At 43.6% G+C, this 23,538-nt stretch overlaps 1 protein-coding gene across 5 annotated transcripts in view; it reads right to left on the bottom strand.

Moving 5' to 3' along the window:
- The window catches only part of MCPH1 (microcephalin 1), a 208,454-nt gene that overhangs the window by 165,463 nt on the left and 19,453 nt on the right, over nt 1-23,538 (bottom strand). For all 5 annotated transcript variants that reach the window (XM_084759286.1, XM_084759288.1, XM_084759287.1 and 2 more), the window contains 6 exons: nt 22,631-22,709; nt 20,552-20,666; nt 19,467-19,607; nt 16,778-16,867; nt 14,185-15,294; nt 4,369-4,457 (listed from right to left, as the gene is read on the bottom strand). In XM_084759286.1, the coding sequence (XP_084615412.1) occupies nt 4,369-4,457; nt 14,185-15,294; nt 16,778-16,867; nt 19,467-19,607; nt 20,552-20,666; nt 22,631-22,709 (1,624 nt within the window). The remainder of the gene's footprint in view (nt 1-4,368; nt 4,458-14,184; nt 15,295-16,777; nt 16,868-19,466; nt 19,608-20,551; nt 20,667-22,630; nt 22,710-23,538) is intronic.

Below are 23,538 nucleotides of genomic sequence, written 5' to 3'. Positions count from 1 at the left end.
ATAGCCCCAAAACAAGATTTTTAAAACTCAGCCACTGACCAAGAACTATGCATTTGATGATTCAGGTTAAATTTTTGCTGAGGATAATAATCTTTTGAACAACAAAAGCCCAGAAGTAACAAAACAAACTAAAAGCCTTGGTGGGATGGAGTTCATGTGCTTTTACGGAGTTCAAGCATGAAGTTCATATTTAGCTTCCTCGAGTTCTATGCTCAATGATACTCAACGGTCAATTTGCCTGAGTATTTTACATTCCTCCCTCCCGGGAACGACGCTTAATGTTACCACAGGCTACACCCTACATACTGTAAACTAAGGAGGAGAGGTGAAACAGTGCTTAACCAAGCCAAAAGTGGGCAAATAAATGTAGATTAAAGTATCTAGAACTGTCAATCTAAGAAAGACTGATTCTAAACTCATGTGTAAGGTGACTTTTCCCACCGAAAGTGGGTGTCAAACCAAAAACATTCTAATGGAAGCTATAGTTGAGACTCTAACCTCTTTAATGGATTTTATTTGCTCTGCTAAAGAGAAACCGATGTGAGAACACTATCTTAGTAAGGGTCTCTGTTGCTGTGATAAACACCATGACCAATAGCAACTGGGGAGGGAAGTCAAGGCAGGAACCTGGGTGCAGGAGCTGAAGTGGAGGCCATGGAGGGGTGCTGCTTACTGGCTTACTCCTCATGGCTTGCTCAGCCTGCTTTCTTATAGCATCCAGGACCAGCTGCCCAAGGGCGGCAATGCCATCAGCAGATGTGCCCTCTCACATCAATAAAGAAAATTCATTACAGACTTGCCTACAGGCCATCCGACGGCGGCATTTTTTCTGTTGAAGTTCCTCTTGCCAGATAACTCTATGCTTGTATCAGGTTGACATACAAACAAAAAACAAAAACAAACAACCCTCTCCCAAAACAACAACAACAACAACAACAACAACAACAACAGCAACAACAACAACCCAACTGGAACAGTCATTTAGATGTTTAATGTATTTTTCTTGAACACCTGTTTTAGAAAGTTTTTCTTTTAACTTAGTCTTCCTTACTCTTTTTCACAAAGCGATGCTTATGAGGACCTGGGGAGACACTTGGGAGTGAAGTGCTTTTAGTTCAGGCATGGGGGCCAGAGTTTAAATGCCCAGCATTAGTGGAAAAAGTCAGGCTGGGGGAGAGGAGAGAACAGGGAGAGGAGAGGCGAGAAGAGGTCAGTATAGCCCTGAAGCTTGGTGGCTAGCCGGTCTAGCCAATCAGGGAGGTCCAGGTTCAGTTCCTGTCTCAAGGATATAAAGTGTGAGACAGAATTCTACCTAAAAAATGGGCAAGCTTAGATGCAGGCAGCCAAACTCTGCCAAGACAGGGTAAGCAAGTCCTCAAGAGTTCCTGCCTCACAAACATGTCTGTCAGATATATTGGGTCAGAAGGCTGAAGATAATGCTCCAACGTTACAGAAAGTTTTGGGTGACTGTTCAGGCAGCAAACTGTCTCTGTCCTTTCTCATTTTGGAAGCTGCTACCTGCACTTCCTGTCTACTTACATAATTAATTTTATTCCTTCTCAAGTCTTTGATGAGGTTGAAGACCAGATAGTTTAGTTTTGCAATTAAGCTTAGTTGTTTAGGGGTTACGATGTTTTTAGGTCTAGATAGATGTTTTAAGTTGATAATGACGGGATATCATAGAAATTGATTTACATTCAGAATTTTAGACGTACCAAGATAACAGAGATGTTTTCTTCAAGGATGCCAAATACAAATAGCCAAAACACTATCAATGTAACATTTATATAATTCCTGATTGTGTCATGGTTCTTCTTGCTATAGGTAGTTTTTTGTATATATGTGTAATAATATAAATGTATATGTAAAAAAATATTAAAAATTAATTTAAAAAAAGAGAAAAAAGAATATAAAGTGTGGAGCAATGTTGACTTTGTCCTTCTCGTGCAAGTACGCCTATAAACAAATATTCACATCCCCACAACCAATCAACAAAAGGCTAAGTATATATGTATGTGTGTATTCTTAAAACCCACCATTTTAAGTCTTCTTTCTTAAAAAGACCATAAAAGTTAACCCATAGCTGCAGGTAGTGGTAGACTGAGTTTTGTGGATCCACCAACAAAATGGAATCAATCAGAGAACTGTACAAGATACAGACAGACAAGCACTGTCCATGATGACACCCCCACCCCCGGGCAGTAGGCTGGGAGAGACAAACTGCTGACATGGCATCCGAGGCTCATATTCCTTAGAACAGCCAGAGTCCCAGAGAGGCCCGGATCTCAGCCATCCCACCTCCTGACTGGATGCCAAACCAACATGTTTCTAGCTGTGGGATGTAGGACTGAAAACTGAGAAACTGTAGATAATAAAAACAGAAATAAGGGAAATCAGAGGTGTTGGGGACAGACTTCTAAATGAGCAAGCATGGCACAGAACAGAAAGTGTAAAAATAAACTCAAATAAAATGGCAAGGCCTGTAAGAACACTGAATGAAAGGTGAACTTCAGTGTGGAGGTCTAGCATCACAATGGACTTATAAAGAGTGATCAGAAAGAGAGATGGAAACAAAATTGATATTAAAAAAATAAGCAAAGACACAAGAGAAGCCAGGCTTGGCTGTGTATGTCTTTATTGCCAGAACTCAGAAGGAGGCAAGCATCTCTGAATTTGAAGCCAGCCTGGTCTACACAGCAAGCTCCAGGCCAGCCAGGGCTACTGTCTGAAATTTTGTCTTTATGAGCTCCAGAAGTGATGGGGAATGCACGTGACTGTAGTGCCAATAATACACAGCTGAGGAAGTGGGCAGAAGTGATGGGGAACACATGTGACTGTAGTGCCAATAATACATAGCCGAGAAAGTGGGCAGAAGCAGCAACAGATGATAATTTCTCAGAACAAATCAAAGATCATATTAGGAGGCCCGTGGCTCTCAATAACCACAGCACTGTGGTGTACCTGCCACAGGGTACCTCATCTTACGCTCACATCTTGGGTCCTCTCAGGGCCCCCAGGACTGAGCTCCATCCCCAGGGCAAACACTTGCCAGTCACTCTGCATCTCCATGTTATGCAGGAGGCAGCATTATGTGTACTGACTGGCCTTCTCTGCAGGGCTGCTGGGATGGGACAATACTTACCCTTGCTACTTTAAGAGGAGGGAAAGATTCCCTAGGGCCCAGAGAAACACCTGAGCTTCAAGCTGTGTTCATTCCCACGGTGGCTCTAACGTGAAAATGCTATTCTGGCTACGAGGACTGCCTGTCTCACAGGGACATGGAGCACAGTGGTTGGCAGATGGGATCACCTTTCCAACATTAAAATTCAGTCACAAGATTTTAATTTCTTTGCAGCACTAGACATCAAACCCAGGGCCCTGCACACGCCCGGCAGGCTTGCTGCTGAGCCACATCCCTGGTTCAAACACAAGATTTTAAAAAGAAAGCAAGAATAAGTTCTGAGCTGAACAAAATGGAATCCTTTAATTTGCACTGTACACAAAACTAGGGCCCTGTCAAAGTCTCAAATTTCACAAAGATTATCTTAAAATCCATTAAGGATCTAAAATGAGCAAGTAAAATCCTCAGGTTCTATAGTGGAAGAGGGGGGAACGGCACATCCTAGCCAACCTGGGGATAAAGTTCTAATAAGGAAGCTGTATTTGATTTACAAATCCAATTCTACTATTCCCAGTCAACTTTCAGTATCAGCAAACTGAGCCCAGGGGTTTTGTTGACTCCTAAGAATATCGGATGCCAAACTCCTGTCTCTGTCCTACCGAAAAGATCAAAGTGTTGAGATGCTGTACTTTAAAATCTAAATTGCCTATCAAGAAATTTCTATCGTTCCTCAAACCCACAAAGAGACCTCTATCTAAGTCAGTATTTCTAGGACACTCAAGGCCCCAGCAAACCAAGTCTCCACAGCTCTCTCTCTGACCTGTTAGGGTCTCCCCCTTCCATGCTGACTGCAAGCTCTCCATTTACTCTGTAAGCTTTGTGACTATCGGTCTCAGGGTTTTATGTCAGGCCTTGGTTTATTCACAAATGAAGGATTTCTGAGCACTTGGAGGATTACCGCAGAACAACAAACGCTGGCCCCCACTGTGCCTGAGAGCTGCACCAGGCATGTTCACAGCCAGGCACGGGCTGGCAAAGTGAAACAAGGAAGCTAGGTTTGTCAGTGCCTACATTTCATCAGTGCCTGAACTTCAGACCTCTCAGTGTTAGGTTCAAACTGCCCCGCATTCCCTTGTACTGTCTTCCTTAAATAAACACAAGGTACACTGAATGCTTTGCTTCATTAACACAGAGTAGAACATTATGACATCTGAGTATTTGAAGCTTTGAAGTTTTTATCCACTGACCTTCTGTTCTTTCCCACGCTTCTTTAGATTTTCTTGCGGTCTGACCAGGCCTGTACCAGAGATGTCTGAAGTTGCTCCATCTTTCACACCTAAAACCCAAGTGGAATGAAGGTTAGTTAGAAACAACATAGACTGAACACAAATGTAGGGTAAGCAAACCAAAAATTAGGTATTCCGCTTACGCCTAATGCGAACAGAACACCACAGACTCTGTCAATCGCCACCATACCTGCCTAGATCTCTTAAGATCTAGTTAGAGGGCTGGAGTGACAGCTCAGAAGGTCCTTGCCACACAAGTCTGAGGATAAGGTTTGGACCCTTCAACCCACATAAACATTGTGTGGGTGTGGCACCCACTAGTATTCCAGTACTCGGAAGGGTGAAGCAGGAGAAAGCCAGGGCAAACCGACTAGCCTGACTTGTTGTTCAATTAAACTTTAAAACTTGTCAATAAGCTGGGTGTGGTGGCGCATACCTGTAATCCCGGCACTCGGGAGGCAGAGGCAGGTGGATCGCTGTGAGTTCGAGGCCAACCTGGTCTACAAAGTGAGTCCAGGACAGCCAAGGCTACACAGAGAAACCCTGTCTCGAAAAACAAAACAAACAAACAAACAAAAAAAAACAACAAAAAAAAACTTGTCAATAATCAAATCATCATACACCATAATTAAACAGACCCCAAGTCTATACAACTTAATGACTAACAATATAGGTGAGTTCTGGGTTCAACTGAGACACGCTGCTTCTATGAATAAGATGAAGAACAATGACACATTGGGCCACATACCATGTGCTCCTACACACACGTGACTATATACAGACACCACATACATATACAAGCTCTTAGAGATAGACAGAGAGAGAGAGGGGTGGGGAGGGAGAGAACAGGCAACTCCCTGCAAATATTCCAGCAAGCAATCCACTCAATTGTCCAAGAAAACTTTCAAAGTTGTCAGATGCCACTGGTTATGTCAGCTTTGGGCTTAAGTTTCTCTAGAATGGTCTTCAGTATGAAGCTTCAGGTTTTAATTCACACATACTTAATATTGCTCCCTGTGGGATATTCACATTGGACCAACTTACCAACTTCTTGCCACAAAGACACACAGGTAAAGAGATTCCACTTGTTCCACGTGGCTCAGAGATATGCCAGGTGCATATAGTGGCGGCGTGTGTGTGTGTGTGTGTGTGTGTGTGTGTGTGTGTGTGTGTGTGTGTAGTGGGGGAGGGAACGGAGAGAGGGAGGGGAGAAAGAGTTGACCTTTACCACTGTAGCCTTGCAGGAGCTCTCTGTTCTTATTCTCCAGTGGACTGCTTATTTTAAAGATTAGTTGTTGTTTGTTTGTTTTTAAGGAGAAAATACCACGAGACATACATGAACAGACGTGTGATACCAGAATGAACTGCACATGCCACCTATATTCAGGTTCAAGTACGGGCAAAGACAATAAAAGGCCACCACTGCAGGTCACCCAGTGTAGAGGACAGTGCCCAGTACACATGTGAGACACACAGATAGATATGCTCTTAGGCAAAATTATAAAAACCCAAACAGAAACTAAAGTGTGTACACCATGAGAAAGTCTACCTTGCAGACTGTGGGACAGTATAGTAAAACCTAGAATGTCCAAGTTTGAGGAGTTACACTTGAAAACTCCCATTCTTCAAAACCAGAATTCTATCTAAATAAAAACAGGGTCCAGCAAGATGTCTTAGTGAGTGAAGGCTCCTGAGTTGGATCCCCAAAACCTACATGGCAGAAAGCGAGAACTAACTTTTATGAATTCTCCTGACTTACACACACACACACACACACCCTTGCACAATGCACCTTCCCCAATAAATAAGTGTAAAAATTAATCAATAAACTAAAAATAACACAGAATAGTTAAGTCTTTCCAGGATTCAAACTAGCTGTTATTTGTATCCTGGGGCATATAAACATTTAAGGTCAACATTCTTTGCCCATAAATGTCTAAATTGGATCCTTTGGAAACAAGGCAATCACACGCTAGCCCCTTCCTCTTCAGCCATCTCTAAAATGTCATGTCCCTCTCGATTTTAGTTAACTGCCCATCACTGAAGCTCTCAACTGGCTTTAAGAGGTAGATGGACTGCAGCAAGCAGGTAAAGGGTTAATGAGGGTCTGCTCTAAGAGGTGGCAAACTTTTTCACCATGTGACACAGACATTCTGTATTCCCTCCTAATACTTCTAACAAACTTATTAAAAAGAAAGAACAAAAAACAAACAAACAAAACCTCTTGGCTCCTAACAGGCATGTAACACAGACAGAACTTGTTTTTAATCGTCTTTCCGATTTGAAGTTAAAAGCAATTAAGGAATAGAATATTCATAAGAGGGCAGAGGAGCCTGAAGCAGGCAATTAACTGTCAATACACCTCATACTGAGGTTGCTCACATTTTCTAAGGTCACCAGGCAACTGGAAGCCCCTGAGGGTGAAGCAGCTCTGAGCCAGCTGTGGGGCCAATTCATTTCCACTTCCTGTCTCCCAGCACCCTCCCCTGGGCTAAGCCTGTCTCTGTAAGGTCAGATGCAGCCAGCTAACAGGTACCTATCTGGATTGCCTTAGGTAAAGCCAGGCTATCTGCTCACAGTCAGCCTCCAGCAAACTGCTGCTCCTCCACATAGCGGTTTGTCTGATGTCTTAAAATGCCCTAATGGGTGTCTAGAGACTTCAGAGATTTTGATCTCAACTTGATAACTGGCTTCTGTCCCCGCCCTCCCCCCTCTGGCTTGCAGACAGCTAGCTGCCTCCTTGCTTCCACTCCATAGGGCAAGGAGGGCGAAGGGAGGATCCCTGGTATTTTCTTCTTTATGAAACACTAGTTATGGTACATCATCAGAACCCTGGCCTTCTGATCTCATCTGAATGTAATTTTCTCCCAATGGCCCAATCTTCAAATACTCTCAATCTCGAGTCAGGGTTAGTGCTTGAGGGTGGGGGTAGACGTGGACAGAGCGTTCTATCCAAACTATAAATCCTAGATGCCTCTCATTTTCATCCTGGCCTCTTTGTACATATCCTGTGCTGCCCTAATTTTCATAAAATAATCAAATACAAACTTAGAAAAAGAACCTAGCAGAAAGGTGCAGAGATACTGAAACAGGAATATAATTCCAGCACCCTAGGAAGGCTACTCCAAGGTCAGCCTAGGCTACAGAGCAAGACTACATCTCAAGAAACACACACACATGCGCGCGCTCACTCTCTCTCTCTCTCTCTCTCTCTCTCTCTCTCTCTCTCTCTCTCTCTCCAGGCTTCTGAGCTTGCCATCTTCCGACACAACCATTACCAGCATGTCCTACTGGCTCCATAACTGTATATCACAGGAGCTCCTGGTCCCTGTGAAAGCCTCACTGTGCTAATAAGCCTAGAGCTGCCACAGGCAGTGACTCCCAGCCACTCAAGATCAGCACAGGCAGTTCCAGTCCCTCCCCTCACAGACTACTAGACCAGGACTACTAGACCAGCCCCATCAAAACACACGTGTCATCCGCTCCTATGCTAACAGATGCCACATCATTTTGAAATGCCTTGCTAACTGCCACCATGGATGAAGCAAATGAGCTGTAATTGATGTCACTGAGCTGTCAGAAAGCTTCCTATTGGGTAAATCTGTGGATCCAAGACTGGATTGGCAGGACTATTACACAGCACTTCCTCACCATAAGCAGGGCACTCAAATCTGGTATTAGCCTAAGTTTGTATCCCTGAAGATGATGCCCACATCTTGACCTATAAATGACCTATGATGAAGTACAGAGTTAGATATTAAGCAGTCTAAGGCACACAATAACTTTCATACAAGCTTGTCCCAAGTAGGACACCGAGTTAAGGGGCAGAGGCTGGGCCTTCAGCAGATCTGTCCACTTGGAAGACTGGTGCCCATTTTGCTGTCCAGCAAATGTTTCTGCATCTGGAACTGGTCTTTTGTAAGATCTGGTAGCTGGGCCTGCTGGAGGGACAGTGGTCCATCATCAACCCCCAACAGCTGGTAACTGTGTAAAACAATCCAATAGCCGGAAGTGGCCAAAGTGCGCAGATAAGTGAACGCACATGTATAAAATGCTGATGTGTGAAATTCCACCGCAAGCTGCGCAGGATGAAATCTGCATTAAATCAATGGTCAGGCGTGGGGTGTATATATAGTGTGGAAAGTACTAACTCTGCTGGTTCATGTGAGACATATGGTGCTTCTGCCATCAGTATCACCAGTGAAAGACAAACAGGAGCGTCACCATATACCAACACACTCAGGACAACTGGTAGACTTCGTCTCCTGGGCCATTCAGACTGCCGTCATGTGAGAGCAGAGGCAGAAGGTCATCTCAATAACCACCAAGCTGCTCTTCAAAATTCCTATCCTGGATTGCCAAAAGATAAAGTGAAGCCTTGTGTGTTGCTATATACAAGTCTCTGCATCCCGGAGGCTGTCACAGGAGGGTTACTAACTGGAGCCCAAGTGTGCTCTCTAGTAAGATCTTGCTTCCAGTAAGTAAACACAGGAAGGAAAACAAAAGGCAAGACCTCCATCCCCGCACAAAGTGGGTGTAGACATTTCTTTCTGTGTTCTGACTACGGTTCCTACAGTATTTCCCGGCCCTAATGAAGAACAGAGCGATAGCCTAACTGCAAGTTCTCCCTACCTGCACCATCGAAGAGCTCCTGCCTAGCTTCCCACTGCCAAGGGAAGCATGCACAAGATAAGGACCGGCTGAGAGGCACACGGGGAAAGGGAACATGCAATTACATAAATACTGCCCTAGGACCCAATAGGCTTGAAAATCATGCCCTCGTGAGCTGGCATTAGGCTTGGACAGGGCCAGTTTCTGTGAAGAGGCATCCTCAGGATGAGATAGATACCTTAAAGAGTTATTTGCAATCAAGTTAGGTGATGGGAGTTCCAATGAAATTACAAGGGTTACTCATTCTCCCTGTTCCCCTGCCCCCACAAAGAAATCTGCTCAAGAGCAGATATGCATTCCAAAAACTATACTCAGTTTTAAATTTCATCAATAAGTTTTTAAAAAATGTCTTTAATTATCTAATTTTATAATTATCTATATTTCTCTATATCTTTATCCTTGCCACTGATCCTCAATATAGATTATACTAAAGAAACAAATATCTGCTGTGAACACTATGTCCGACATTGTTGAGAGTTTTTAAAAGGCCAATTTAAAGCAGCAGGATAATGCAGTTCTATGTATGCAAGAGAATCCCTTTAAATATATTTCATTTCTGTGTTTATATACACATAGTTATCTGGAAGGAAAAACTGTTGACAGTAATTGCTTCTAGCAAACACACTAAACCACAGTTTGTTCTTCGAAGTATCCAGGGTTACGATGAAAACAAGTCAGATTTGGTTACTCCAGCTCCAAGTCCCCCGCAGCTTCTCCCCACACTGGAGAACTGGAACGCCCTGTCTGACTGGGGAGGGCAGGTCCCAAGGATCTCACTCCTGCCACGTTTGTGATCACCTCCCCCACCTCAGAGGCTCAGTGGCTTTTTGCTGCTGTGGTGGCTTCCTCCTTCCTGCAGAATGTTCAGTCATTTGCACTTACCTCCAGCAGATAAAAACCCACCCTCACACCTGGCCTGGGATCGGTAAAACCTCCTGAGAGAGGCCTTCTGGGTGCCTGACGGAACCACTCATGCATGCTCTCGTGTCACTGTTCTCTACTCACTGTCAGGCCCAAAGGAAACTCCAAAAAGCAGTCCACACAGGAGGATTTCTGGTGGCTATGGAAAAGCCAGCATTCCTCAGGGACGTGTGACACTGGTTCCCCTCTACTAAAGGAATCTTTCCCCTTCCCTCTGGCAGAAGGGGCATACGGCTCTGTTGATATTTATCTGTGACTGCATATCAAAGCCCATCCTGGCTGCCAGGCTCCCTCAGCATCATAAGTACCTTTCAAAGTAGGGGGACCCAGAGGGTCCTAGAAACCTACAAGAAGAACATTATGATGGGTAGATCTGAGCCCAGGGATTCTGCTTGATCTAAGGCACCAACCATGGACAAAACGGGCAGTCATCATCAAACCCCTACCCAGATCTAGCCAAGGGACAGAACATTCTCCACAGCTAAGTGGAGACTGGGGACTGACTTTCACAGGATCTCTGGTGCCCCATATTTGGCCATGTCCCTTTGTGGGGGAGGCCCAATGGCACTCGGAAGAAGGATAGAGGACTACCAAGAAAAGACTTGATACCCTAGCACCATATTCAGGGGGAGGAGGTCCCCCACAGCCACAGTCATAGGGAAGGGGGATTGGGGTGAAAGTGGGAGGGAGGGAGGAATGGGAGGATGCATGGGATGGGATAGAAAATGAGATGTAATAGGAATTATTTTTAATTTTCAATAAAAATGTGTTAAAAAAAAAAAAAAGTCCACACTACATCATGGCCCTTCACACTTCCCCAGGCTCCGCTCCTCCGAGATACCATGTGTTCTTTATAAGGAGGAGGTTGTATTCCTCCCGCGCAGCATCTCACTATACTCTTATCTTTTTACGCCCTTTTATTCTCCTACTAGTCTCTCACTCTGTTTTCTCTTCTGCTTTCCGGATTCCCTAGCCCTGGCTATGGCCAGTCTGCTAGGCATGCTCAGTCTACTTTCTCTGTGTTCTAGACTCTTCCAGATGCCTTTGGTTGCTCTCTCTCTATCTTTCATATCTAAAATAAAAATTTTAACCCATTCCATGGAGCGCTCATGTCTGCAGTTTCCTCACTGTATACTCACTAGCTGACACCGTGTCCTATGTGAATTTAGAACCCATTGTAGGTATGGGTGCAGATGGTTTCCTTCTCTGCTGTTTCCTTACAAACGAGACGGATGTGCAAGACATAACAGGTCTACAACTAACCCTCAATAGTAATTCAGGAATTAATGCAAGGCAGAAAGTGAAAACTTGGCATGGCAAAGTTTATTCTTTGTAACAATTATTGTTCATAAAATTAAAGAATAAAAACATGAAGAGTTAGTGATTATACCCCACTGTTTCATGTCTAGTGCTGGCCTTCTTGGTAGCTTTCTTTAGAAGCCTTACTACATACCATCTTAGAGTCAACGAGTAAAAGTGACATGAAAGCAGACACTGAAAAGCCTTTCATTTCAACGTGAGGGGTCTGGAGAGTCCAGCTGACGCTCAAAGCAGCCTTCCTGGCACCAGTGGGGCAAGTATGGAATTTCCATTTCAGCTCAAGGATTTGTGGGTGTATCTACGGTGGATCCCCAAAGAGCTGATTGGCCAGGCTGGCCTGAGAGTGGACAATGTAAAACATTCATGAGTCTTAATGCTACAGTATAAAAGAAGGTACTTAGGTTTAGGCTAGATAGGTGTTTTCCTGCTCTACATGCCTATGTTGTGTCTTGTGGTAGTGACACGACAGTTTATGGAACATTTCCAATGAGTGAAACTGAGTTATATCAGTACCTGCCTGTGCACCAGCAAGCCGACCCACTTCTTCATCACTAGATCTTTCAGTTTTCTCCAAGTACTGAACTGCCACCTGGTGCCCATGCCCTTCATGCTGTTTCTGAAGCCTGCCATTTAGGACTGTGAACTGGAAGGTTGAGCCCTGAATGAAGAAATACACCTACTTCTAGCGACTGCTCACCTGTAGTGCTGGGGCTTACAGTGTGCCAGGCTGTCTGGAACCAGTTGTATCCCACTTAATTTATATTTGCATATCATATAACATTCAAATGCTTTTAAACAAGATAAAAATTCAGAACTCAAGACAGGATATTCTGAACTACCAAAACATTATACTCTTTCATATTTACTGCAGTCAATGTGATTTTATGTATTTTGAGAACACATACTAATATTGACACAAAATATTATCATAAGTATAATATAAATTATTCAAAAGCCAAGCTAAAAATCTAAAGATCATTTAATTGATGTTCCGAGCTGATTTGGGTGAGCTTATATTCAAAGAGATAGATCTGTGATCATGTTACCCTAAGACTTCTGTTACAGCGATAGTGGCTAAAACCACCTCAAAGGTAGAAATGATGACAAGTCTGTTTGGTCATGTTCAATTGTAGCCAAATTTTAAGTAATGGTCAAACGCTAAGGCTTCGACTGTAAAACTTCAATTGTAAAATTTGTTGATATTTTTGCAACCTTTGTCTAAATTCCTATAATCATATAGTTTATTATTATGTTGTTCAACAAATAAATCACTTTCATAATTATAATTAAATTAGAGATAGGAATAAACAAACCTACTTCAATGATAGTCTTAAAGCAAAATAAGCAGAAATCAAAGCCACAACAAATTCTTACTTGAGGGCTGGAGATCCATAACCAAATTCTTTTTTTTTTTTTAATGTATTTATTTATATATTTTTTCAAAATGTAGGAGTGCTCTGTCTGCATGTTCACCTGCCCACCAGAAGAGAACATCAGATCCCTTTATAGATGATCATGAGCCACTATGTGGTTGCTGGGAATTGAACTCAGGACCTCTGGAAGAGCATCCACCAGCCTCATAACCAAAATCTTTGTTGTTGTTTTTGTTTTTTTGAACCAAGTTTCTCTGTGTAAACTTGGCTGTCCTGGATTGGCTTTGTAGACTACCCTGGCCTCGAACTCATAGAGATCCGCCTGCCTCTGCCTTCTGAGTCCTGGAATTAATGGCATGCACCACAACACACAGCTCAAGTCTTAATTGAGGAAAATATCCTAAAATTAATTGTTCTTATTTAACATTTCCCAAAGTTTCTTCAAAAGAAAACATTAATGGCAAATTTTAAAACTTTCTTTCTCGTTTTGTTTGTTTGTTGCTGTTGTTGTTGGGTTTTTTTTGTTGTTGTTTTTGTTTTTTTGTTTTTGTTTTTTGTTGTTATCAAAATCAAGGCTGATGCTCTCTGGAGTTCTACAGTAGAAACATGACAGGTCTGAAGGGTACCTTCCATTCCCTACACTCAAAAGGGCAAGCGCACTGACTTGTCATTTTCCTCATGTGTAGCAGAAGGGACATATGGCTCTGTGACATATATCTGTGGCTACACTATCAAATTTCCCAGGGCCACCAGGCTCCCTCGGTTCCTGTTCCTAAGCACAAAGCCCCTACATCCTGGCATCCTGGCCCTTCTCACCTGGATCCCAGCTGTCTTTCCATCCCTGATGCCGGGTTCTCCTGCTACTCTCGTCTTCCTCTCTCTATCTCCGGCTACCCTCGTGCCCCCTCACCATTCTTGCTGTGAACTGGTCTCTCTCTTGCTGTCCTCTCCTCTGGAAAATAGCGCTGGCCACGGCCAGCCTGCTTCTTCTCTTCCTCTCTGTTTTGAACTCTTCCAGATGTTTCTGCATATTTTTTCTTTCTTACTTACCAAAAAACCCCTCTCTAGTTATGGAGTGGTCATTTGGCAGTTTCTTTCCTAAAGTCCTCACATACAAAACCCTTGCTAAATGAACCTAAATAAAATGAAATAAATTCATCTCTCTATCAGGCATGTCTTTGTATAGTCATGCTAAGTGACAGAGGCATACAGGAAAGGTACACGTCAACCATTTAAAGTAAGTGTTACTGTTTCTTTCACTCCACAAGGTCAAAGCCTAGAGAAGTGTATTCAGGATAATGGATTTGATCAGAAAGTTTAGGGCCTGCCATCTATCCCTAAAGAACAACATTGGGAAATATCAAACACTTGTTCCTTAAAATAAAAGAGGAGAAGGAAGGACTTACATTATAAAGATGTGACAAATCTAAAATATGAACACAGTATTACATACAGGCAGAACAAAAATCCCTGGGAAATGAGATTCACATACTTTCACTACATCCTGTGGATAGATTCTTCTTTTCTTCTACGGGCTTTTCTACGTTACAATCCTCTCCAAAACTGAGATTACCGCTGTGTGCTTCACCTTCAGGAGCTGCTGACACGGGAGGCGCGGTAGCTTCTTCTGGGGAGCCTCTTACATCAACTGCTTCTCTTGCTTCTGTACTACGTCTTTTCAAGGGTGTGATGCGAGCAGGACTGTGCAGGGCGGCAGGGTGGCTGCTTCCCACTGGGCCTATGTCTTCCCTCAGCTGAGGGCCAGGTGGCCTGCAATGCTCTGGGCTGTCGTTAGCAGATGCTCCCACCAAAGGCATGCAACCGGAAGCTGTGCTCACGTCTTCCTTGTCAGGTCTCTCAGGACTAGAAGTCCTTTTTGAAATTAAGTCAGCCATATTGATGGGTCTGAGTTTTTCACCAATGCAGGTTAAGTCATACTTTTCCAGGATGTTTTTTCGCTCCCACTTAGAGAGACTTCTGCAGTGGAACAGAGGGCTTGCTAGTGGCTGAGCCTCAGGAGGAAGTCTCTCCGAATTCCTCTCCTTGAGATTAACAGGGGAAAAGTAGTCCTCATATGAAGAAGTCTCAGTATCAGGAGTCTCCCGGACGGACCCGGTCGAGGACTGTAGGCTCTGGTCAGACTTGATCAACTGTATCGGCAGGCCAGGCTTCCTACTGCACCTCTTCTTGAGTTTTGCTTTTGGAGGTGAATCCAAGTCCACTGACCTTTTTCTCTTTGCTGAAGAAGTCTTGGATCCCAAACGTACCAAGTGTTCCTCCATGGTGGATACCGTAGGAGACAGGCATTGCTTCTCATCAGGCTTCCCCTGCGACACGCCTGCAACTGGCTTTCCTTCTGCATCAACTACAGCATCTGCAGCATCTTTCTGCCAGCTGGTACCCTCCTGTGAAAGACTGTCTGGAACTTCCTGAGAACTTGGCTGGTTGGGCAATGCCAAACTATAAAAACTGCTTGTCCTCAATGCAGGTGAAGAAGGGCATGCCTTCCCTGCCATCTCACTGGAAGATCTTCCCAGTTTCCTTTCCTCATCTCCATGGAGAGCATCAAAAGATGAGTGAGAACCACTGGTAAAGGATTCATCTGGAGAGATCAATAAAGAACCTTCAAAATGTGCAACTGATGATAAAGTACCTTTTTCTTTTAAAGACAGGATGTCACTAGGTAGCCCAGCTGGCCTGGAATTCAAGAGATCCACCTGCCCCTGCCTCCTGAATGCTGGTTGGGTTTAAAGGTATGTGCCACCATGCTTGGTTAGGCTTTGGGCTTCTATAAAACATTTCCCCTGAGCTTAAGGTTCCCTGTCTTCTCATTAGGCTGTGAGGTACTGGAGGGCAGTCCTCACTTTCCGCTCATCTGGGAACCTGTGGGCATCATTCAGACCTAGTTCTCCACTGGCACAGTGCTGGCTGGCTGAGGGCTTCTATCTTAGAGAAACCACACAATCTGGAGGCAACGCTGAGATTCTAACTTCCACTTGAGACAATAGTAGTTCAACTTTAAAAGAGAAAAGCAGAGGCAACAAGGATGCAGAAGTTGTGCTCTGGGAAGGGAGGGAGCAAAGCGCAGCCTGACACTGGGCCTGTACGGATGTGCTCTGAAGGCAGTAGCTGGAGTGATATATGAGGTTTACTCTTAGCAACGGAATACATTAATCGCTCGTCAATAAGCATGACACAGTGTGGCACATCATTAAGAGCAGAACTTCTAAGACTACTGAAGTCAGAGCCTGGTGTATCACTCACAATCACAGGATCTTGCATAATCTACTTGTCTTCCCCACATCCTGGTTTTCTCTCTGGTAATATGGGACTGGAGATGCAGGCTACACTACTGAGACTTGGGGTGTGCGTGTGCGTGTGCGTGTGCGTGTGCGTGTGCGTGTACGTGTGTGTGTGTGATACAGGGAGACCCAAACAGTGCAGGTCAAATGAAGTCAGCATTGTTATCACCATTTTTAGCCATGGGAGAGAAATCTGAGCAGAAAGAGAAGATAAATGGGTAAATAATCCCAGAACATGCAGGACAGAGTGCCAGAGTATGCCACATACTAACAGAAAGAAAGCCTAGCTCATCTCCGCTTGCTGCACTTTGGGTTCCTGAGACTCCGCTTAGGCCCTCCTATGGACTTATGGAAGAAAGCTAAGGCAAGGGTTCCCACACTATTTGACACAGGCTCTTTTCAATAATTACACTTTATGAGCTGATCAAAGACACAAAATGAGTCCTCTTTAGTGCTACCTGTTCTTAGATATATGAGGTTTATACTGCATTGAAATCAGTTCATATATAGTCACCAGGATTTCTAGAAATGAGCAATTTATTCAACAGCAAACCACCCTCACCCCCAATCCCTGGGAAGGACCCTAAAGACTTCAAGCAGGAAGCCCAGCTGGGTCTGTATGCTAAGTTCCATGCCAGCGAGGGGTCTACAGTAAGTCTACTGGAAAAAGTACAAGTGTGAGTGGATAGACACACACACACACACACACACACACACACACACACACAGAATTTTCAAATCATAAGTTTGTTAAAAAAAAAAAAAAGGTCATTACAATTTTACCTGAATTCAAAAACTGATGGGAAGTGTTCAAAGATGCTTCATGTAGAGTGGTACTTGGATTCTGCTGAGACTGTTCGAGCATCTGGGAAGCTGATAAAACAATGACATGTCACTGAAATTGGATGGCAGAATTTCCTACTGGTCAGGGACAACAGCGTGTCTATGTATTCTGCTCCTGATCCCATATACACATTAAATTACTCTTACCTATAGTCTAAGTTTAATATAATACAAGTATAAAATTTACATAAAGTATATAGTAGATGTAAGACTGACAAAATGAATCTTCATCAATCATTGCCCCAAATGCATTAATTCACAGAATCATATGTGAGACAGGAGTTTGAAAATACAACGTAAGCCAAATTAAAGAAAAGTTTTCAGTTCATTTGATAACCTGGAAGTTCCTAATGTTTATCTCTAAGTAGGACCCCAGTGGTGACAGAGACATGGGGCAATGTCTATCACAGGTGGGGAGGGAAAGTACTGGTTTAGAGAAGGTCCCCAACAATGCACAGCCCCCCTCAAGTTAGCAGTGTTGAAGTTGAGAAACCTCCAGAGTTCCAGGGAGAATATCAGAGCACCAGCGCTTTAATGAATGAGGTTCTAGGTGCTATTTTCAAAGGCTGACCATACAATAGACAGGAACAAAGCAAAACAAAACAACAAATTTATTTTAGTATGTGTGTATGTGTATGTTTGGGGGGGTGGATGGGTGCAGGCACGTGAGTGAGGAGGAGCGGAATCCCATGGAGCCGTGGTCACGGCTGCCGTGAGCCACCCAACACAGGTTCTGGGAATTGTACTTAATCAGCCTCTAAAGGTCGTTTTTAAAAGAGACTCAGAACACCCCTGAGAAAAATGACTAAAAAACAAGGACTTTTGTACAAAGAAGGTGTGGGCAGGAAGAGGTGCTCAGATGCTGAGGCTGCTTGTTTGTTTTGATGCTGGCAGTTGAGCCCGGGCCTTTGTGCACACTAAGTCTCAAGCACTTTTACCTGGTGAGTGGTTTTATTTTTACATTTTAGTCTTATAACAGGGTGTTTTTGTTTATGTTTTTGTTTTTTTTTTTTTTTTTTGAGGGGAGAGCTCTTGTTTTTCGTTTTTTTTGAGGGGGGATAGGCTCATTTTAATAATGAACCCAGGCTATTCTCACAAGGCGTTCTTACACTTCTGCTCCTCCTGTCTCTACCTGCTTTTGAGTATTAGGATTACAAGCATGCTCCACTACACCTGGCTTTCAGCTGTGGGGTTTCAAGTCTCGAACTCAGTTTATACACATGTTGAACCAATGTGGACGTCCATGTGGATAGAGCTATGTACCAATTTCAACCTCCTTCCTCTGCTCCCTCTGAGTAAAACCCTCATGGTGTCTAATAAAAGTTTTAGTTTGGTCTCAGTCTTATTTGTTACTATGGCGATACAGAGCTTGTCTTATGGGCCTGAGATGCAAATGAGTCACTTTAATTATAACAGTAGTAAGTAAAGGAAAAAGGTTAATAAAAATGAATACGATGTGCCACATATGGTGGCACATTTGATGCCAGCATTTGGGAGGCAGAGGCCACACTGGTCTATAAATTCAGTTCTAAGGCACTAGGGCTACACAGAGAAACCTTGTCTCACCAACAACAACAATTTAACAGAAACCAACCAAACAAAAAAGCATATTATATATACAAATTAAGTAAAAAATAAGTTACAACTTCACACAGAAGCAACATCTGTATCATTTCAACTGCACAGTATACTCTGAAAACTACCTGGAAAATATACCAACTTAAACCATAAAACATAGGTTACCAGGAGAGAGTGCAAGTAGCTGGGAGTCAAGATTCTTTCTTTTAGTTACATTGTTAATCATTTTATTAAAATGTGCTTAATACTTAAGAAATAAACTTACTTAAGTTAGAAACATTAAGAGTAAAACACAAATTGATACATTAAGTAAAGTACCCTTCTTTTAAAAGAGACCTGATTAGCTTAATTTTTTTTTGTTATTTTATTTCTGTAAAGATTTTTTATTATTATTTATGTGTATATGTGTGTCTATACTGCACATGTAGGCAGATCCCTAGAGTGGCCAGAAGAGGGCACTGGTTCCCCTGGAACTGGAGCTGTAGACAGCTATGAGTTACACAATGTGGGTGCTGGGAACTGAACTCCAGTCCTCTGTAAACGTAGCAAGTGTTCTTTACTTCTGAGCCATTTCTCCAACTCCTTTATTTTTTGAAAAAGAAAAAAGAAAGTTAAGATACTAGAAATGATGAAGGAGTTGAAGAGAGGAACTGGAGAACACACGTTTTCCATGTGGGCCCCAGGCCTAACACTGCGCATTCCTTCTGGATGGAAACACTAGCCAGGTCTCTACTGGAATTAAGTGCTAAAGTCAGGACACACTAAAACTATCTAGGTAAATGGACTGGGGTGGCGCACGCCTGTAATCCCAGCACTCTGGAGGCAGAGGCAGGTAGCTTTCTGTGAGTTAGAGGCCAGCCTCTAAGTGAGTCCAGAACAACCAAGGCTACACAGAGAAAGCCTGTCTTGAAAAAACAAAATAAAACAAAACAAAACTAAAAAGAGACTGGGAGTGTAGCCTGGTCCTCTGACTCAAGCTCTGCAGAAGGGAAAACAAACATCTAGACAGAGTTCAAAAATAACACCTCTCATTTTACAAAGCATCACTTACAGGTAGGGGAAAGATTCTCCCTTTTCTCCTTCATCTCCTCCAGTCTCCTCTTCATTGTGCTCTGGTGACTCCCAGTGGGAAATTCAGAGCTGCGTGCCAGTGAGGGGGGGGACTCGAACAGGAGGACGGGAGAACCATCACCTGAAAACAAGGGTCAACTCTCTCACTTCACCAGCTCAACTCCTGTAACACCCACCTCCGCCCCACTGCAGTCCTGTTCCCATCCAGTGCCATCCTCTCTTCGCAAAGACAGTGTTACTCCAACTGTGAGCCATGGCACTGCCAGTACAGCTAGCTGGCAGCTGACCCTTGCTGAGCTCTTAGCATGTGGCATGAATTACTCCCTGAATGGTACCCAGGCTCTACACGATGATAGGTGTTGGCATCCTCAGTTATACAGATAGCCATTGGGTCTCAGGTAAGTCGGCATCATGTACACCATCACACAACCAGCAAGAAGCCAGAAAGGCAGAGTGTGCACTGGCTCCTAAAACCTGTTTTATATCTAGGTTTCAGAAAGCGGTCCTACTAAACACTGCTCATCCTCCACCCACACCCACACATGAATTTAACCACAGGAAATGAGCCAAGGTATTTTCCTACAGCATTAAAAGTAAACATTGTCTCCAATTTGCCTGTTTTAGATAATGAAAGAAAAAGACTAGTCATTAGGTAAAAATCAAAATGAAAGAAATGAAGATTGCTGGGTGGTGGCACCGCACGCCTTTAATCCCAGCACTCGAACGCAGAACTCTTTGAGTTTGAGGCCAGCCTGGTCTACAAAGTGAGTCCAAGGACAGCTAGGGCTACACAGAGAAACCCTGTCTTGCAAAACAAAACAAAACAAAACAAACAAAAACAAAAACAAAAAAAAAGAAAAGAAAAGAAAAAAAGAAATGAGAGCTCTTTTCTCCTGTGATCTTCCTCAGGTAACAGTTCCACTGACTTCATGGTGTGGATTACTTGACTGGCCCTCCCAGAGGCTCTGTCAGTGACTGCTCTGTCTAAGTGGGCAGCTGACATGCTGTGGCCTCCTTCCTCCCTTAAAGCTGCTGCAGCTGTCAGGCAAGTGTGATTTGGCTTACCTAGAGATGTCTTTTGCTTTCGTAGCTCTTCAGCCATTTTCTCAAATTTCTTCTGAAGTCTTTTGTCATTTTCTGGTGTTTTAGGAATAAAATCTTTGGGCTGCATACACTTGTGCTAGGCAAAAAGGGCATAAACATTAATGACAGTGTACTATGTTCTTTATTGGTTTTGTTTTGTTTTTGTTTGTTTTTTTTTTTTGGTTTTTTTTTTTTTTTTGGTTTTTCATGACAGGGTTTCTCTGCATATCCTTGGCTATCCTGGACTAACTTTGTAGACCAGGCCGGCCTCGAACTCATAGCAATCCGCCTGCCTCTGCCTCCCAAGTGCTGGGATTAAAGGCGTGTGCCACCACCACCTGGCCTTTATTGTTTACTTTAAAAGATTTACTTGTTTTCATGTTTATGGATAAATGTTGACCTGCATTTATGCATGTATACCACATGTGTGCCTGGTGCCCATAGAGGACAAAAGAGGCTGTCAGAGCCCCTGCAACTAGAGTTGGGAACGGTTGAGAAGCTGAGAAGAGAACTCAGCAAGGTCTTCTGCAAGAAGTGACCCTGACTGCTGAGCCATCTCTCCAGTCCCTGTGACTGATGAGTGTTTTTAAAACAGGAGAAAAAAAGCTCTTTCCATACAATTTTGGCAACTTTAATGATATTGAAATTAGAAGAACTTCCTAATAAGCTGCTGGCTGTACTGTACGTGAGCTGGCGGTATTTATTTCTGAGACATTATTTTTACAAACAGTACAGAATTTGAAGCTTAAGTAAAAGGGTGTAGACGATGTAATAATCATTTTCTGAGCTATTTCAGCAGCCAAGAAAGTTCTCAGCAGCAGCCTTGGCCCTCTGCTACTCTCACATCAGCTTCCCCCTAGTGACACAGTAACACCAAAGCAATGATTCCAGTTACTAAAGAAATGAATCATAGTTGCATTGTCCTGTGCTGCTTCTGGCCCTTGCAGCCCCCCGCTGGGTCAGGTAGGCTGCGGTCATTGTGGGTACATTCCTTGGCATATGACAGCTTGCACCAAAGCGAGGAGTGACAGAGGACAGCCTTAGTAAATAACTAGGTTCTACCAGTGTGCGCTGGGGAGCTAAGTTCACCAGGCTCACACCATGGTTTGCGCAGCTTGTCCACATTGGTCTGTTAGGAGGATTAGCAGTTTGCCTGGAGTACTCTTCCCATGAGGCAGAGTGCATGGGTATGTGAAAAGCAAAGAGAACTTCCATTCTGTGACCTTAGTACTGGGGTTCAGTGCTTTAAGAAAAAAAAAAAAGGACTCATGGAACCTCAAAATAGCAATGCTTCCAAATTCACACAGCACCTTGGAACTCAGGTCGCAGAGTAAAACTGACAGAACCTGGGCAGCAGCCACAAACAAAAAGACCCATGACTGCTATAGAGGCATTAGCAAGGGCTGATGGGTAATGAGACATCTACACAGAGCTGCAGGAAAGCAGAACGGTGAGCCTGGTGAACGCACTTGATGGGAGCATGATCCAGACAGAGGGTTCATGATCCAGATAACAGGATGATGTGTTTAAACTGTTTCCTGAGCAGCAAGCCATAGTCAGTCAGGCTAGGGCAGAGTGAGAGGGAGAAATCAGAAATTGCCCTTCGAGCATGTAAAATAATGTTTTTCAAGTCATGTTTAACTTGCAAATGCATTTGGAAAAAGGAAGAAAAAGGAAGGCTTTAGACACGGGTCAATATATAATACAGGTACTCACTATTTGTGCATCAGCCTAGAACAGTTTAAAGATAATACAACAGCATCGGGCAAGAAAGAGGTGCTCTTGAACACTACTGACAGAAGCACCAAGTCTAAGACTATCTGCACAATGAGCTGACAATTCTGCTTTCATGTTTGTGAGCTCAAGAAGTAACTGCACATCTCACATGTATCATGCTCCCTAAGAACTGACCAACTGTCAGTCTATACAGGAAAGGCTCACTTACAGTGTGCAACATAAAATGAAATGGATGTGATCAAAACTACGCTATTAAGCGAGGAAGAAAAGGCAGGGGTACACACATTCACAATCACCCGGTCTGCACGGAAACTACATACTTACTTTTCTTCTAACTAAATTTTCATTAGTATTCACTGCAGGGAACAAAGATTCATCGACACGTGCTCCAGCCATCCTGCATCTGTAGAACCAAGTCAAAGTTGTCCAGTGAGTAGCTGTCTTCACTATATACACACCACATGAGAACTGTGTTACATGTCAGGAAACAAAGTTAATGTTTTACACACTACACACACACACACACACACACACACACACACTGCCAAATACAAGTCAGTATAAATTGGATTTTCCAAGGTCTTTTTTACATGGTCTTCTCCATCCAGTGCAGAAGCAGAAGAGAGTGAGGCACACTACTGCATGCCTATAATCCAAGCGCTTGGCAGAGGGGGCATTTCAAGGATACCTCAAGTGATTGAGAGAGTGTTAGGGTGTTCATAAAGCAAGTGTGACACAGTGGGTTCAATGCCAAGCACTGCCAAAACAAAATCAGCGCTCCCTGTCCACCTTCACTACCTACACTGCTGATGCAGGAACCATCCAGCTAGACAGAGAATAGCAGGCTTCTGAGACCCAACAAGGGGAAAACACATACCCAGGCTGATGGAGTCAGGACCAACAAGCTGTGGAGACAGTGGCTGATGTTTCACCCATAGCGCAAGCCCGAAGGTGAAATTATCCATGGGCGCCCTAGAAGCAATACCCAAAGAAGGAAGTATCCTCCAAAGCCCGCAGGTGACCAAGAACATGAAAAATCTCTCCAATTCAGAATCAAGAAATCACTGGCCTACTCTAAAATGAGACCACCATGGACACAGACAGGAACAGAGGCAGCCAGAGCCCAGGTAAGAGGAGTATGTCCAGCCAACCCAGCATCAACAGCACAGGTGTGGTCACTCTCGTATTTTGCACTAACCCAGGGGGGCAGTGTCACCATCCAGCACATGTGG

This window comes from Acomys minous (genome assembly GCF_964271855.1).
Source record: "Acomys minous genome assembly, chromosome: 15".
NCBI classification, from domain to species: Eukaryota; Metazoa; Chordata; class Mammalia; order Rodentia; family Muridae; genus Acomys; species Acomys minous.
The sequence above is the reverse complement of the archived record's forward strand: the minus strand, read 5'-3'. Positions and strand labels throughout refer to the sequence as shown.